At 39.4% G+C, this 15449-nt stretch overlaps 1 protein-coding gene across 1 annotated transcript; it reads left to right on the top strand.

Moving 5' to 3' along the window:
- The first annotated feature begins 1263 nt into the window (after positions 1 to 1263).
- Blop (opsin, blue-sensitive) lies at positions 1264 to 4450 on the top strand. Its single transcript, XM_046613988.2, has 8 exons — positions 1264 to 1580; positions 1987 to 2178; positions 2275 to 2490; positions 2571 to 2701; positions 3125 to 3297; positions 3677 to 3834; positions 3907 to 4002; positions 4074 to 4450. The coding sequence occupies exons 1-8, from the start codon at positions 1525 to 1527 to the stop codon at positions 4183 to 4185; spliced, it is 1134 nt and encodes a 377-aa protein (XP_046469944.1). The 5' UTR covers positions 1264 to 1524; the 3' UTR covers positions 4186 to 4450.
- Positions 4451 to 15449: the final 10999 nt, after the last annotated feature.

Raw genomic sequence — 15449 nt, 5'->3', positions numbered from 1 at the left:
CTAAAAATACTTCAGCTCGGCTTTAAACAAATACTCAGGGTTCATACGTGTAAGGGCTATTCGTACCTTTTGGCGGTGTTAAAAGAGTGGAACACTCTAGACTCTGACCTCAATATTCGAGAGCGGGTCAAGCAAAAAGCGAGCGTCGTCCACACAACAACCCTCACTTTAAGGCATTTTTAAAGAGCTTTGACTGTTGGATCACACGATGGCGTGTGCTGTGTATGAATTTCAGTTTTCAATAGAAATCAATTTCATCAGAATCACAATGTAGGCACGGAAGAATTGTGCAGCACGTCGTTCGTTTTGAGATCGTACATTAGTATTCTGTAGAAAATTCTCTGCTTTCCACTTGGACTTGGAATCAAAAGAAATATACCGGCAAATAATAGATTTTGATTGATCATTTAGCCAAATAATAAGTGTCAAAGGAATTGTTGAAAGAATATTCATTCAGGCATAAGCTTTGAGAAAATGGAAGACTGTTTACCAAATTTCTTTAGTTCAACCATCGAGATTTCAGGGTGAATCCACTGAGGTTGCGAGGTGACCTCTCAGAATTTCATGCGTCAGTGGTAGTTATTCAACGACCCGCTAAATCCTGTAAAATGGCACGTACGATATTCTAGATGAAGGTGTGTGTGTCTTTTGTGTTTGACCGAAATATACATTTCAAGAAAAACATTGTTATTCCCTAAAAGACTGTATGATCTTCATATTTTTTTTTTTTTTTCATTGTTAAACCACTCGTGTGTAAGTGGTTCGCATTGCACAAAGTGGCGAAGGAATCAAGGTGAAGAAATGACAATGAATAAAAATAATAATGACAGTGGAGAAGGCCCTCCCTCACACTCAACTTGACCTCTATTCTGAGGCACTTAGCGAGTGCAAAGCTTGAGCGCTTCTTTGTGGAAAATCCGGGGTACGGTAGAATGCTCTATTCTTTTCGAAACAGAGTCAAGGCACCTTAGACCGAGTATCAAAGTAAAAACGTTACCTACAGCTGGGGGTACGACGACAGCCGGAGGTCAGGGCGGGGATTAAATCGAATAATTTACCTTATACGTCGTAGGTGGAGATAATTTTCTCATTCTATATAGCCACAAGGTGGCACATGGCATACGGTATTCGAAAGTTGGTCGCGTGACCAGTAAGACTCAGCAAAACAAAAGGTTTCCCCATCTGTAAATTGAATTAAATTATCAACAGGCACGCCATCGGCGATCTTCATCAGTCTAGATATAAAAGCGACGCGTCCCCAGGGTTCAAATAAGTGAGTAGCGGGTCGCCATCCCAACCGTCGCACCGCGTCTCACTTCAATAATAAAATCTCGGCCCCCCGGCGAACACGACTTTACATGAAAATCAATTAGACGTTTGCAAACGTTCTCCGAAATCAACCACAATAATTGGCAAAAACGGATTCGCGATTGGGGTGAAAGAACGTCCTCATCTCGCATAATCAAATTTTTGCCGAACCTCGCGCTTTGGTACCGTAGTTTGGTGTGCAGGAAGAGATTTAACATGTACTTCAACGAGTCTGTCCTCATCACCCCTGCGGCTTTTGTCGGTGGTGTCGGGTTCGTATTGCGTCGCTTATACTCTGTATAATTAAGTGCCTCCCGGTTACCAGGATTGATCGATCCCTGGATATGAAAATTCATTTTTACGTATCCGCGTAGGATGCGATATGCTAAACGGGAACACTTCACCGCTAACGATCGTGTCCTCTTCCTCGCTCGATTCCAACGCTTAAATTTAACTATGGTCCCTCTTCACGCTTCCGCCGTACCGTTCCTCACGAAATGAAGTTACGAGTGTAAAAAAAAAAAAGTGAAAATACGAGTTCTCCGTCTCTCTCTCGTTACTCCGTTAATAAATTCAAAATTTAGATTCATTTTTTCCTGAACGCACCACAATCCATAATTCACCCACTACAATGTCAAATATCACATGTTAACTAAACACGGTTTTCATCGATTTCAGGCAGGTGCAACAGATGCAGGAAAGACTCTTGGGCTGGAACGTGCCACCGGAACATTCGGATTTGGTTCACCCTCACTGGAGAGGATTCCTGGCTCCGGGGAAATACTGGCACATTAGTTTAGCCCTGGTCTACTTCATGCTGATGATTATGTCGGTCGTTGGAAATGGCTGCGTCGTTTGGATATTCACAACGTGAGCAGACCACTTCCATGGGTAGAAATTCACGGGATTCTCCACGGTCGAGGCTAGTGGTATAAATGGTAATTGTTCCGCCCTGTGCTTTCACAGATCAAAGTCACTGAGGACCGCGTCCAACATGTTCATCGTGAACCTCGCATTGTTCGACCTCCTCATGATGCTTGAAATGCCAATGTTCATAGCAAACAGCTTCGTCGAACGCATGATTGGCTGGCAACTTGGATGTGACATATATGCAGCCCTGGGCAGCATCTCGGGAATCGGTTCAGCAATCAACAACGCGGCCATCGCCTTTGACAGATACAGGTTCATTCTGATAAATTTAAAAGTATTCCGCTGACACAGGAGTGTCGGTATTACTGAGATACTTCTTGACGCTATTTCAGAACAATATCCTGTCCGATAGACGGCCGACTGAACGGAAAACAGGCTGCAGTCATTGTGGCTTTCACGTGGTTCTGGTCTATGCCATTCTCCATTCTGCCCATCGGCAACATCTGGGGTCGCTACGTTCCAGGTGACAAGTTGTTTTTCACCCATACCCGTTCGATCCTTGGTCTATTGTCTTGTTCACTTCGTCAGTTTACGCGACGTAGGTTTCGCCACGGCGAAGTTGCTTCGCTCCTAGGCAGCTGCACGGCGCATATATTGCTGTGAGTAAAATTAGCCCAAGAATAGGTTCTCAGTTACCGTAAGGTGAACTTACTTGCCTACGCCGGTTCTGGCCTACGTACACGCTACACAGCCACCTAATTACGGCTGCATGCAGCTGGTTGGTAGCTCAATGCACGGTTATCGGTAACCCCGACGTTCCGGTGCAACCGGTAAGACGTCAAACTCGCGACAGGCTCTATTGTGAGCGAAGTAACCGAGTCCGTAGAGAAATTTTAATTTCATGGAAATTTCGACACCTTACATAAGCCAGTATCACTTCCAACAGAGGGTTTCCTGACCACCTGCAGCTTCGATTTTCTCACTGAAGACCAGGATACGAAGGTCTTCGTCGCAGCGATATTTGTCTGGGCCTACGCTATTCCCATTAGCTTGATCGTCTACTTCTACTCTCAGTTAATTGGAAGCGTGCGCAGGCACGAGAAGATGCTCCGTGATCAGGTGAACTTTGAACATCTTAACAATGTTCGTTTACTAACAGGGGAGCTGTAGTGAGTGAGTATGCTAAAAGCGTGGGGCTTCAGCTGTCTGTTCAAGTGATGCTCTCGACACCGATTGCCCTAAGCTTTTGCATAAGCAATGCATCTTGAACATTAGTCCAACGCTGCACGGTTTTATTGATAGACAACAGAAGTACGTGGAAACCGAGTAAGTAAATGGGATAATAATCTGATTCGACCTCGGTTGAAATATCACGAACGCTGCATATGCATGAGATTGGAATCCCTCGAAGGTTGTAGAATTATGAACACCACCAGAGCTCCCCGTTGATCGAGTCCTTTTTGTTGTTGGTCATTGGTATTCAATGTTCTCCTCACAGGCTAAGAAAATGAACGTCAAGTCCCTGGTGTCTAATCAAGACAAAGACAGAAGCACGGAAATGCGAATTGCCAAAGTGGCGTTTACGATATTCTTCCTGTTCCTTTGCTCCTGGACTCCATATGCTATTGTGGCCATGACCGGTGCCTTTGGAAACAGGTAAATTATCAGTCGCATTATCCCGTCCTGAAGCGGTAAAAAACATTTTGATCACGAGCTTTTTTTCCTCAGAGAAGCACTGACGCCGTTTTCAACGATGTTACCAGCTCTATTTGCAAAAACGGTGTCCTGCATAGACCCTTGGATATACGCGATCAATCACCCGAGGTAAAACGCGCATCTTCATTTTGAATATGCCATAAAAGAAGAAGTGATCTATAACTCTGTGCTATCAACAGGTACAGATTAGAGCTCCAGAAGAGATGCCAATGGATGGGAATCCATGAACCAGAACCCACGCATGACACGGTATCCGCGACTACGGAGAAACTTAAGACCGAGGACGCTTAATTGAACAGTTGTTGTTTAGAGGGGTGTAACTGAAGTTCTCCGATGCAACGGAAAGCTTGTATTTTCACCAGAAGTACAAGCTTTACGAATCATCCACTGTGTTGCACTGGCTACATTGTAAATGACAACGAATTACTGGATGAATTTGGACAACTCTTATATGGACACGCGAGTACCTTCCTCTGTTGCTGTAGCATTGTTATTTGTGATGCTCATCGTTACCCTCACCGTTGTATAAATTCAATAAAAGCAATTTCAAAGGCAATTGTATTGGAATTGTCCATTTACGAAAAACCTACGCCCTTGACCTATTTCACCAGACTTTATGGTTCTTCGTTCATCAATAATCGCATAGTATAGATCTCACTGCAGTAATCGATAGAAGAAAGTCAAGAATTTGTGCCCTGAAGTTATCGAAAAATATGAATATAAAAACTATGAAATAACTGACATTGCAAAGAAGATGTCCCGAGTGGTTCAATGAGTTAAAATTCACAACATGAGTGGTGGTAATACCATCTATCGAAGTTTCCACAAACTGACAAACCTGTAGGTTGTTGCGCGACGGTGGGTAACCCCAAACCACCCGATCGATTTTCTACGTTCACATTTCGCCGTCGCTTCTGACTTGAACAGAACTGCTGTAATCTACCTTATCACGATACGTTACATGAAATTACCGACTCAAATAATTACAGGTAGTCGGAATGAAGATTCGTTGAGACTCTGCAGAGGGGCGCATTCATCTGTTTGTATGGTGGTGGTGCTTGTGAACACCTGAGCACAAAAAAGCTCTTTCCTAACACGCTGTCAAATTAATTTACACAATTATCGTATCATCGCTATACTGAATTTGTAACATACATGGACGAAAAGAGGTATCTGCTAACACGGTGCAATAAAAACGATACGATACTTTGATATGTTCTTTATAATTTGGAGAAAGTTTCACTATGATTCCTTATCTTTTAATGAATGTATTAATAAAGGTATTCAGAAAAGCACATCCGCCACTTCAAGACAATACTCGATTCACCAGATATAAATGATATAGAAAAGCAGGCTGCCTGGATTTGAAAAGTTCAATTTATTATAAATAAAATTGGGCTCAATAAATTTCGAAGGTTTTATAATTGGGCACCGATTACAGAAATCCATTCTTATCTCTTCTTTTCATACTTGTTCTGCACAAGCACGGACTTGTAGCAAATTTATTCAATAATGTATGGTTGACAATAGTATAACAATCAATACTTTCTGCAGGGTGGCATCCAGTGAATAAATCACACAAACGTGATTTGAGCTCCACGATTAGAACCGATTCGTCTGAATAAGGTCACGCCACATTACCCACTGTGCTGCATTCGCTGTTTTACCCCGACTAGAACCGTTGCTTTCTAGATATTTATCAAAGTCCTGAGAATAATTGTGGCTCGACACTTGAGACTCAGAATTGGATCAATTTTCCATTATTTTCTCCGTACGAAGCTCGTTATTTCCAGTGAATGGAAAAATCTCGAGATGCTATCACGTCAATCTGATTCCATCAGCCTCAGGTCCATCCCAAAAATTGTGGAGTCAAGTTCTACATGTAATTTCTTGGACTAAACCGTAAAGCTCACTTCTGAAGTGAATGAAGCTGTATTTCGAAATCCCGTACCTGACTTTTTATTAATCGTATACTTACGAACGTGCTTAATAACATGAGAATTGATTCATAGGTCAAAGTTTATACCGTCGTAGCGCTGATTTCCAACAATATTTACCATTCGCAAATTCTACGAACCTTTATGAAACAAATGTGGTTGCTGTATTCAATCGTTTCCAAGAATTTTCAAATGTGAGCAAACCGAATTTCCATTATTTCGCTATGAAAAGAGCACACGTATAACCATATTATGTGTTTAACATAACGCATTGAAATTTTGAGTGGGCGTATCTGGATTTCTTAATTTTATGAGTGGCAACAGGGAAACGTTGGGTCAATTTGAATACAGTTTTAAATACACTTAAACCTACCTCCAACGTAATTAGGCGGCATGGCTGATTTCAAAGGGATTGTCTCGACGGTATGCGAAGCGAGAAATTTGATCCAGAGTGAACAAGCGATGCTCGCAGTCTGTTATAAACAACCATTGTGCCATGTACTCTCTTAAATCAGCTTAAGAAATCGACGCCTTTTACCTCTAGGTATAAACCAGCCCATAACAAAGGCGGGAACGTTATTCGTGGTGAAGGCTTCTCGTGCGGGAAGCGATCAACGAGGAGTCGCTTAATCAGATCCGACGCGTGTAATCAGGAAAAATAATTGAAAAAGAGAGGTTAAGATATCCGCAAAAAAAGCTTCAATATATCAAAGCTCGCCCGGTCGAGGTGGCGATGGCAGCGATGGTAGATACGAAATGAATCGAAATCGAAATTCCCGAGTCGCGGGGTGTGGGGACGGTTCCAGGGGTGTCGTTAATTGGAAAATGTGAATGATGGACTGACTTTACTTTTCTACAATTTTCCCTGTGTACCCCGAACTCTGAAAGGGGATCAGCCGTACTCGCGGACAGCCATGTATGGATCTCTATCTACCTACCAACGTCCAAGCTATGCTTGGCTGCCATACCGATCGGTGGCACAGACCAGTCCCCATTGTCTGCTCCGTGCGAGGGTAATAACAGTGACTGTGAAAAGCTTGGAAAAATTTCATCAAGGCGTCGTTCCGACCCAAGACATTCTACAAATATGACCAGCCATGCTCTGCACACACACACACACACCATTGCGCATATTTATAAGTTCGGACTCACACGTCTCTAAAGGACATGGAATGTGTCTTTTAATATTCTAACTCTCTATTTGGCGTACCTACAGATGCTATGAATATCGTTTTCTATAATATGCCCGATAAAATGCAGTAAATATTGCGATGCAATACCCGATGATGCAATAAAGGCCAGTACATAATTGGTTATATGGTTATATATATGTACAATAATTGGATTAATCTCTTTGTTTCCGTATATATGCGATCAATTATTGGTGTGATAGAGTGTATAATGGCAATTATGGGTATTCCTCGTTTTTTTTTTTTTTTTTCGGGTAATGGAAGATCCTTTCGAAGATTGGTAAGATCGACGAAATTCATGCGTAATTCATTGACGCACTTCTAGATTGTTTTGAAAATGATTCACTGTACGTCAATCGTTCACATGGTTATTCACAATTTTCATACGAATTTAATACTAATTCCTCAGAATATTGGGTTCTGTTTATACTGTAGTTGAAAATGGGACTGTGCGTCACGATGTGTTCGATAGAACCATTATGTATCAAGTTACTTATAACGTTACTAAAGCTGAATCCAAGCTAGCTGCTTTCTATAAAAGAATCAATTTCAGGGGCACTAAGGCTTAAAGTAAGACCTTTGCGAAGTTAACCCTCCAGATTCTGATTTTTCGACTCTCTTCATTGAACACGTTGGGTGATCGTTTAGTCGTGTTTTGAGTCCACTTTGGAAATTTGGTCGCGAATAGTTTTCCTAAAATTTAAAAATCAAATTTTAACCATCAACTTGAAGCCCCTGTATTAGCTTATTGAAATTTTAGTTCTTTTGTTTCATTTATAAATGATTGGCAGCCTACTTGCAGCATTTGGTAGTAAGTATTTTTTCTCAATATTGAAGAAATACGAAAACATTGGAGTAGTACAGTATATTTGAAAATTTGATTGAACAAGAAATTTTAAAGTCGCTTATGAAGAACGCTGAACTTGTTCCTAGGCTCATTTCATAGAATTCTTCAGTAAACTCTCGTTCTGAGCGAAAAAGAAAACCACGAATTCAATCAGAGGCAAGTTGCCTAATAATCATATTCAGAGGTCACGTTATTTTTCCGTTCTTACAATTTAAAATTCGTATAATTCTACGAATTTCTATGGACTGGAGCTCATTTTCTTCGTGAATGTTCACTCTGAAGATCACTTAAAAATGAATTTAACCTTTATTCGATTTTCAGAGAATCCTAAGTTAATCAACTATACCGAATAATGACTTTCTGTGCAAAGTTCTTACAATGAACTGACGATGAGAGCCAATGAATTAAATTAATCTTAGGCAATTCGTTGAGTGTGCGTTTGCAAACAAAATGAGCCTAAATCCGTCAAAATGGGCTGAATAATGAAACTGGATAATTACAAAAATGCAAGATTTTCACGTTTTTTCGTTGTATAAATAGAATTTTAAATTTTTTGATCGACTAATTTTTCCTATAAGCTGTACGGCTCAAATTTTTTTAATTTTTCTAATCATTTACTACCAAACGTTGAAAGTAGAATATCAATCACCATCACACAACCACCAAACGAGAAAAAAAAAAAAAAACAAGTCGGTAGAGAAGCCTTCAAATTGGCGGTTTAACTTCGATTCTAGAATTCCGAGAAAATTTTGGTCACCATACTTCCAAAGTGAACTGCTAACAATTTCTATAAAGAAAAGTCGGATAATCAGAAGTTGGGAGGACAACTTCACTTGGGTCTAAATAAGTTGGAACGTAAAAACGGTGTACAAGTACTATTAGATTCGAAAACGGAAAGTGTGCTTGACAAACAAAAATTGCATATCCATGTTTCTAGTAAAAAGATGCAGTCCATCATTTCTGAAGTTTAAGATAACGTCACGGTTGACGAAAAATTAAAATTGGCACGCATAAGGTTTCCATCGTTCACAGTTCACTTGCAACTGTGAACACAACTGTCATAATTTTTTCAATGGGCATAGCGATCGTGACTTATAACTGAGAATAGTATTAGAGTGAACTTTTTCCTAATTCATCATTCACTCTCAATTTATGATTCTGAATTGCTTCATTGTGGACATTTCATTATAATTGCGTTTGTTGTGTAATTGACTAACATTATGGAATAAATATATATAAGGGGCAGATTGATCAACTTTATAAAAGCTTCACCTATTGCTCATCGGTAACATACGTGAATATACGGTAAGCTTTCACAATCTTGACTACTATTGCACAGGGAAAAAATTATGGCAGATCCTGCGGTAGAAATATTGTAGTTTGTTTCACATTAACTTCGACATGCAACCCCTGAAAGTTGTTACGAGATAAAATAGGAACCCAGAATGAATTAAATATGAATTATAATTCATGCATGAATATTCATTAGACACATTACTATAAATGTGGGAGGTTTCTATATAAGTCCACTCTGTACTCAACTATCACATTTTGCTTATGACGTTTACGATAAATTTTACTTCAGAGTTAATCCATTCTACTGATTGGAAAATCTAATGGAAGGCGCACGAAACATCGAAATGTAAGTTTCGAATGAAAGTTCAGTTTTAATCGTTCAGGTGAAGAAAAAAAAAAAAACGCTAGAAGCCGCGATCAATGCTGTATCAGTGCAAAAAATGTGTAATCGAGTGACAAAAAAATGAAATTTATTGGCATGGTCTTTAAACAAAAACTGCCGGGATGAATAAGATTCAATGTACAGACAAGAAAACGGACAAGTGAGACATGTATACATGAGGTTCAGTTGTATTAACAAAATTTTCTGGAAATATGTTTAAATGTACCAATTGAGCGGGAAACTCCTAAATCGGATAGTTCGGTGTCTTTGAATAATTTTTAATTCTTTCAATTGGTGTCAATTTTCAAAGAATTCAATATGAAAAACTGATACAATAACCGAACAGTATGTCCAATGCGTAAGTCTCACTAACTATTCACGAAATTTTAAGTCTGGTGAAATTTATGAAATCGCTTACAAGATCTATGAAGTGGTGTGATGAAATCGTGTCGAAACACCACTAAAGCGATATCTGATCCATGAATAACCTACCGGTACGAACTCGTGAAATGCTTTTGGAATCTCTAAAATCCACATTTAACCATTCCACCGTTTATTATGCGCATGATTGCGTCGCGATTTCAGCGTTATATTGCTGCCGTGCATTCGTTGTTATTATCAGCGAAACATTTTTGTTATTATAGTCTACCAAGAGATTAATCGCTGTACAAAAATGACGTACACTGATTACAATTGCAAGAATCACCAATAGATTACAATGATTGCACGGAGTGCAGCAAGATCGGAAAGATTGGAGCAAGATTGCAAAAGCCTAGAAACAATCACAGACATTGCAAGAATTACAAAAAAAAAAAATTGTAACGATTACAAAAGATTATTGAGATTAGAAGAAGATTGCGATGATTATAGCAACGTCACAAACGATTACAGAAATTGCAAGAATAATAAAAAATTATAAAAATTGTGAGGAAAAGATTGCAGGAATTGCAGGAAGACTATAGATTACACAGATTACTGGAAATCGAAAAGATTACCAGAGATTACATGGAGATCATAAAAAGATAACGAGGATACACTCGAATGTAAAAAATTCAAAAGATTACAAAGAATACATGAGATTACGGTAACCTTTTTACACCACATTACAACAACGATTAACCCCTTTTAGTCTGCCTCGTACTATTGAAATATCATGGCGCCCTCACAAGCGATACGCGGATCTTGCTGTACGCGGACTATATTGCACTTAGATGATTGCCGAGCAGTGGCCACGTAGTTTTTATTTTTCTCAGTGTGAAGTGCGCTCACATATGATTCCGCGGAACTCAAGTCAACTCAACTTTCAAGTTTTAACGGATTCTCACGATTCTTTCTCCCTTCTTTACCCTTCCCAGCTTTTTTCTCATACCAAGCGACGTTTCTTGGTCGGCAAAAGTTTCCAGGCAAAGATCTGAGGTAACAGCATCGCGTAACGTTATTCATTGCTTTTGTTTTGAAAGTGAATCGGTTACGAGACAATTTGCAAAGAAAATACTCCTAGAAATAATAAAGGAAAGGATTCTTTCACTGCTTATTAACCAAAGTGCTAGCTACAACGTAACATAAGTAAGATTGCGAGAAGCATTCAAATGCTTTCGCGACTCACAAAGCTTCTTCTCTTCATTGGTTTGGAGAGAATCGATTATTTCAACCAGACTAACAAAGGTAGGACATCATATCCGAGCCTTTCATCTCTTTCGAGTAAGTAATCACCGTCCATGAATGGGCAAACTATCAATGTGCAACTCCTTAGGGCTAAATGAGCAAAATCAGCGAGCCAAATATTGCGCCTAACGTTTCTGTTGGCTCTGCTGAAACAATTGCACACAAAACGTCAATACTAAGTCTAATCCTGTTTTCCTCAGAACGTTTCGCTCAAGCATGAAGCCGTACAATATAACCTACATTGTGATCTGCTCGAAGACAGCTGCCAGATCTAAGGGTGGCTTGGAGAAGTTTCGAGTCTCATCCTTACCCTAAACAGAATGTGATTGTCGTTGGTGAAATATCACGGCTAAAGCTGCTGCTGGGTCGCTTTGACAAAATTGTACGCGCGGAAACAGCAGCCTGCACGTGTAGTGATAAGGAAGAGGTAAACAAAGTTAGTTAGCGGTTGACATGCAACGTCCCATCGCGCGCATATTAAATCCCTCGTCATAGCTGCAAAAGACAGAATTAACACGCGAGAGAATTAGCCGAGTAATAATGTGTGAATTTTTGTGAAAATCGCCCGTAAGCTCATGCATTTTAATCACACAGGCTGCGTCAATTCGTTCAAGGAATTTGCATATCGGGAATTCCTGATTATACGCGGGAACTATGACTGGAACGAGTGAGGAACGCCTGAAATTGGCGGGTGTAGGGTACATGCTGAATATCCAATTCGCCCATAGCAGCTTACAGGGTGTTTCCCGTAAATAAATGACACAGATATTTGTCAGAGGAACTTGAGGCGGCGGAGTAAAAGCCTCGGGGTACTAAGCACGTTCTAAGTTGGAGATACACGGTTGGAAAATAAATAGGATGTGATGCCTCTGACGGGTGAATTCTCGGCTGTTTTCTAGTGCTTGCATAACTGGAAACAGCGTCTCTTCCATCTCGCGTCAACTCTTGGCGAAAGTTTTCGGCACGAATATAACTAATGCCACTTGGGTGTTGGCAATTATGAAATTTAACACTTCACCTTAACGATCCTCAAAAGTACGATGTAATTAGTTGTACGGTTCGAAACTGGCACATCAAACACTTCGCGTTTGTTAAGCTATTTCATAAGCAATTATATAGAGAATGTACACGTAACGCCCTTCATAGTGTGTAGTTGAACATACATTAAACGGTTTTGGGGTCTGAACAAAGTGAACCATTAGGATTATATAGAGAATGTATACCTAATGCCCTTTATAATGTGTAGTTGAAGATGTATCAAAGGATTTTAGGGTCTGAACAATGTGAACCATCCAATTTTCAGTAGGCATGAGGTGTGGTAAGTTTTTTGTACTTGCCTGCTTGGGAGGATCAGAGCGTGCGGAAAGGGCTGCACATTTTTGAACAGTACGGAAAAATGAATGATTCTCCACTGTAGATCGTTCGTCTGCACACGCGCACTTTCGAATAACTCAATTTTGTTTACTGTCTCAATGAACGTGAGTTCGACAAACCCAACGTTACGTGCTGCCAATCGCACCTCCGGTACTTCTGACATCAAACTTCTCTTTTCAGGTGTTGCAAGCCTTACGCTCATCGGAAATTGCCTACTTTCCGCACTTGTAATACAATATACTGAAGTGAGAGCCCCAGCTACTGACTTTCAAAGGCAATCATGTTACTTTTCCGGTGGGAATTGATAGGAATAAACAAGGAAGGTAACGGCGTTGCAATTTCTCACTGCCTTGCGCCATTGGCTGTTTATCGAGTGGCGGGGGAAAGGAGCGTTGTATCATGTTGGAGAAGAGAAAGGGTCAGAAACTGGGGCGTTCGCCTTACTCCTCGTCGGTCAATTTCCAGGTAATTTTCATAAAATTTCATACTAACAGAACCAAAGTTCAACCCTTACTCTTTTCGATTTCCTTACTGATTTTCATAACATTTTTTTAAGTAAGAAAAATACCATGTATTTCACGATTGGAATTTACGAGCAATTTGAACATGTGATGATTGGTGAGAATCTTCAATATTTTATGATACAGAAATTGGTCGAGTATTTTTGTTCGAGAAAGATAAAGAAAAAAAATGGAATATATCCTACCTCGTGGAATGTTACACAAAATCAACAAGGATATCGGCAAAGGTGATGGTCAGTAGCGAGTCGAGTTGACTTGAAATTCCCTCATTGAAAATTTCCCGAAGGAGGAATAACACATTGTGTCACAAGTGCGGAAATGCGATTTCCGTGGACTTATTCTACGCGAAGTTTATATTCTATACAGACTTATTACATATCGATTTTATTTGATATGGAATATTATACACGACTGATTACTTAACACGGTTTTATTCTACCGTAAGTAGTATTTGCGTAGACGTTTTATTGTAATTACGTGCTCACATAACACAATCCTACGCGCAATTATATACAAATAGTAAAATAACGCGCTGCTAAATGTCACCCGTATCTCATAATACCCGTGTTGAAACACGTCGTGTTTTATAATTTTGTGTGTGATATCAAATCAAGCGCACATCTTTTTGTGTGCAAAATGGATTGAGGGAAATGGTACCTTCTCAAATTATTATACGTATACGTAAAATTACTTTTTATGCGCTAATAACAGTGCTTAAAAAGTTCGAATAATTTTACGCACACCATGTGAAAAAATGGCGTGTAAGATACTTGCGTGAGATGAACGGATTTGTTGCATAATATACTATTAGTTGATAATTCTAGTGCGTTACTTATCACCTAATTCTTAGTAGTTACTACATAGTTACAAGCCAATTCCTCAGTCAGAATTATTATTTCAGTAAATCACACGGAACAAATGCATTGATTAAAATTAATCTGATAGATTTACGCAGACTTCATTCCACCAATTAGGTTTTATAGATTTATAGATATTAAATGATTAGAATTATATGCTATCGAGATTTTATCAAATCAGGTTCGAATTTCTTTAGTTTGCGTTACCAAAACTTTGAACAAAAATCGCATTTCGTGTCAATATAAAAGAATAGAAATTTCTCATTTGTCAACACTCAATATTTTACACACACCTTGAATGAACATGATTTATAATTGCTTCAATTAATGCACGCATCAAGATTTTTTAAAGTTTGATAAATCACTGTCTTTATCCCAGGAATATATTATTTTATGCATATATCAAATTTTATATTCAACCTATGCAGGAAAGAGAAAAAAAAACCCTGTTGACGTACAGGAGTTCACAACATGTGGATCAGAATGGAAAACAAGAGAAAAAAGAAGCGTGAAGTTATTTATTCGAATAGAATTGTAACTGCATAGAGAAAGTGGCGGATGCATGTAGAACGAGATTGTCAGTAAAAAATGCGGACAAAGCACAAGGAGAAAAAACAATAAAAAAACGGCAAAACGATGAGGCGAGCGCATTAGAATAATTCCTTCCGTAAATTACTCTTAAGCACGCAACAAAGCTCGAACAAATGTTTCACGGGTACGTTTTTCCCGATCTCGGGACAAATCCCACCAGTGAAAATCTTCCGCACACGATATATATATATAACCCACCTTCCACCTACCCGTGAATCCAACCGCCGTGCGATAGTCAGACGCGAAAGATGGCGGCGGAGTTGAGAACCGCAGGACGATGTCGTTTTTCGCTATTAAAAATTCTATTTAATTTGTTCGGACGATAAATATTCCCAGGTTCCGTCATAAATCGAAGGTGGTAATTGAATTTTTAAACCACTCGGGCTTCTGCAGGTACACCGGCTCGTTGCGCGCGGGAAAGTTCAGTAAAAAGCTGAGGACATTTCTCGGGCAATAATTTTTAAACCTGAATCTTCGCAACTCATCCTTTGCCTTCGATTTGAACGGTAAAATTTATATCCTATTTCCACTCTTCGCCATCGACGATGAAGGAATTTTGGAGTTTTTGATTTTTTAACTTTTCTCCTCTTCGTTCGGGATTTATATTTTCATAGGTTTGATCAGCGTTGTATATCTCTGACAATCGTTATTTACATCAATACGACGTTCAGGAGAAATTATTCTAATCGAATTCGATTCAACCAACTTTTCATGTATTCATTTTCTCCTTTTTGTCGTTTTATTGATTCTAACCCTGAACCACGTAGCTTGATGCTCGCCGTAAGATCCGTCGGTTCTCAAAAAAAAAAATTTTTTTTGTTGCTTATCGGTTATCCGACTTTTCTTGTCAACCGGATTGTACACTTGGGAACAATGACTTTGAGAGGGCTAATTT

The sequence above is a fragment of the Neodiprion pinetum genome, chromosome 2, assembly GCF_021155775.2.
Source record: "Neodiprion pinetum isolate iyNeoPine1 chromosome 2, iyNeoPine1.2, whole genome shotgun sequence".
In the NCBI taxonomy this organism is placed as follows: domain Eukaryota; kingdom Metazoa; phylum Arthropoda; class Insecta; order Hymenoptera; family Diprionidae; genus Neodiprion; species Neodiprion pinetum.
Note: the sequence above shows the minus strand (reverse complement) of the source record. Positions and strands in the feature narration are given on the sequence as shown.

Bases quoted from the DNA above. Each gene is read 5' to 3' on its own strand.
- Blop (XM_046613988.2), top strand. From the start codon at position 1,525: ATGTACTTCAACGAGTCTGTCCTCATCACCCCTGCGGCTTTTGTCGGT. The intron at 2,702-3,124 runs GTGACAAGTTGT...CACTTCCAACAG, and splicing joins CTGGGGTCGCTACGTTCCAG to AGGGTTTCCTGACCACCTGC. The intron at 4,003-4,073 runs GTAAAACGCGCA...TGCTATCAACAG, and splicing joins TACGCGATCAATCACCCGAG to GTACAGATTAGAGCTCCAGA.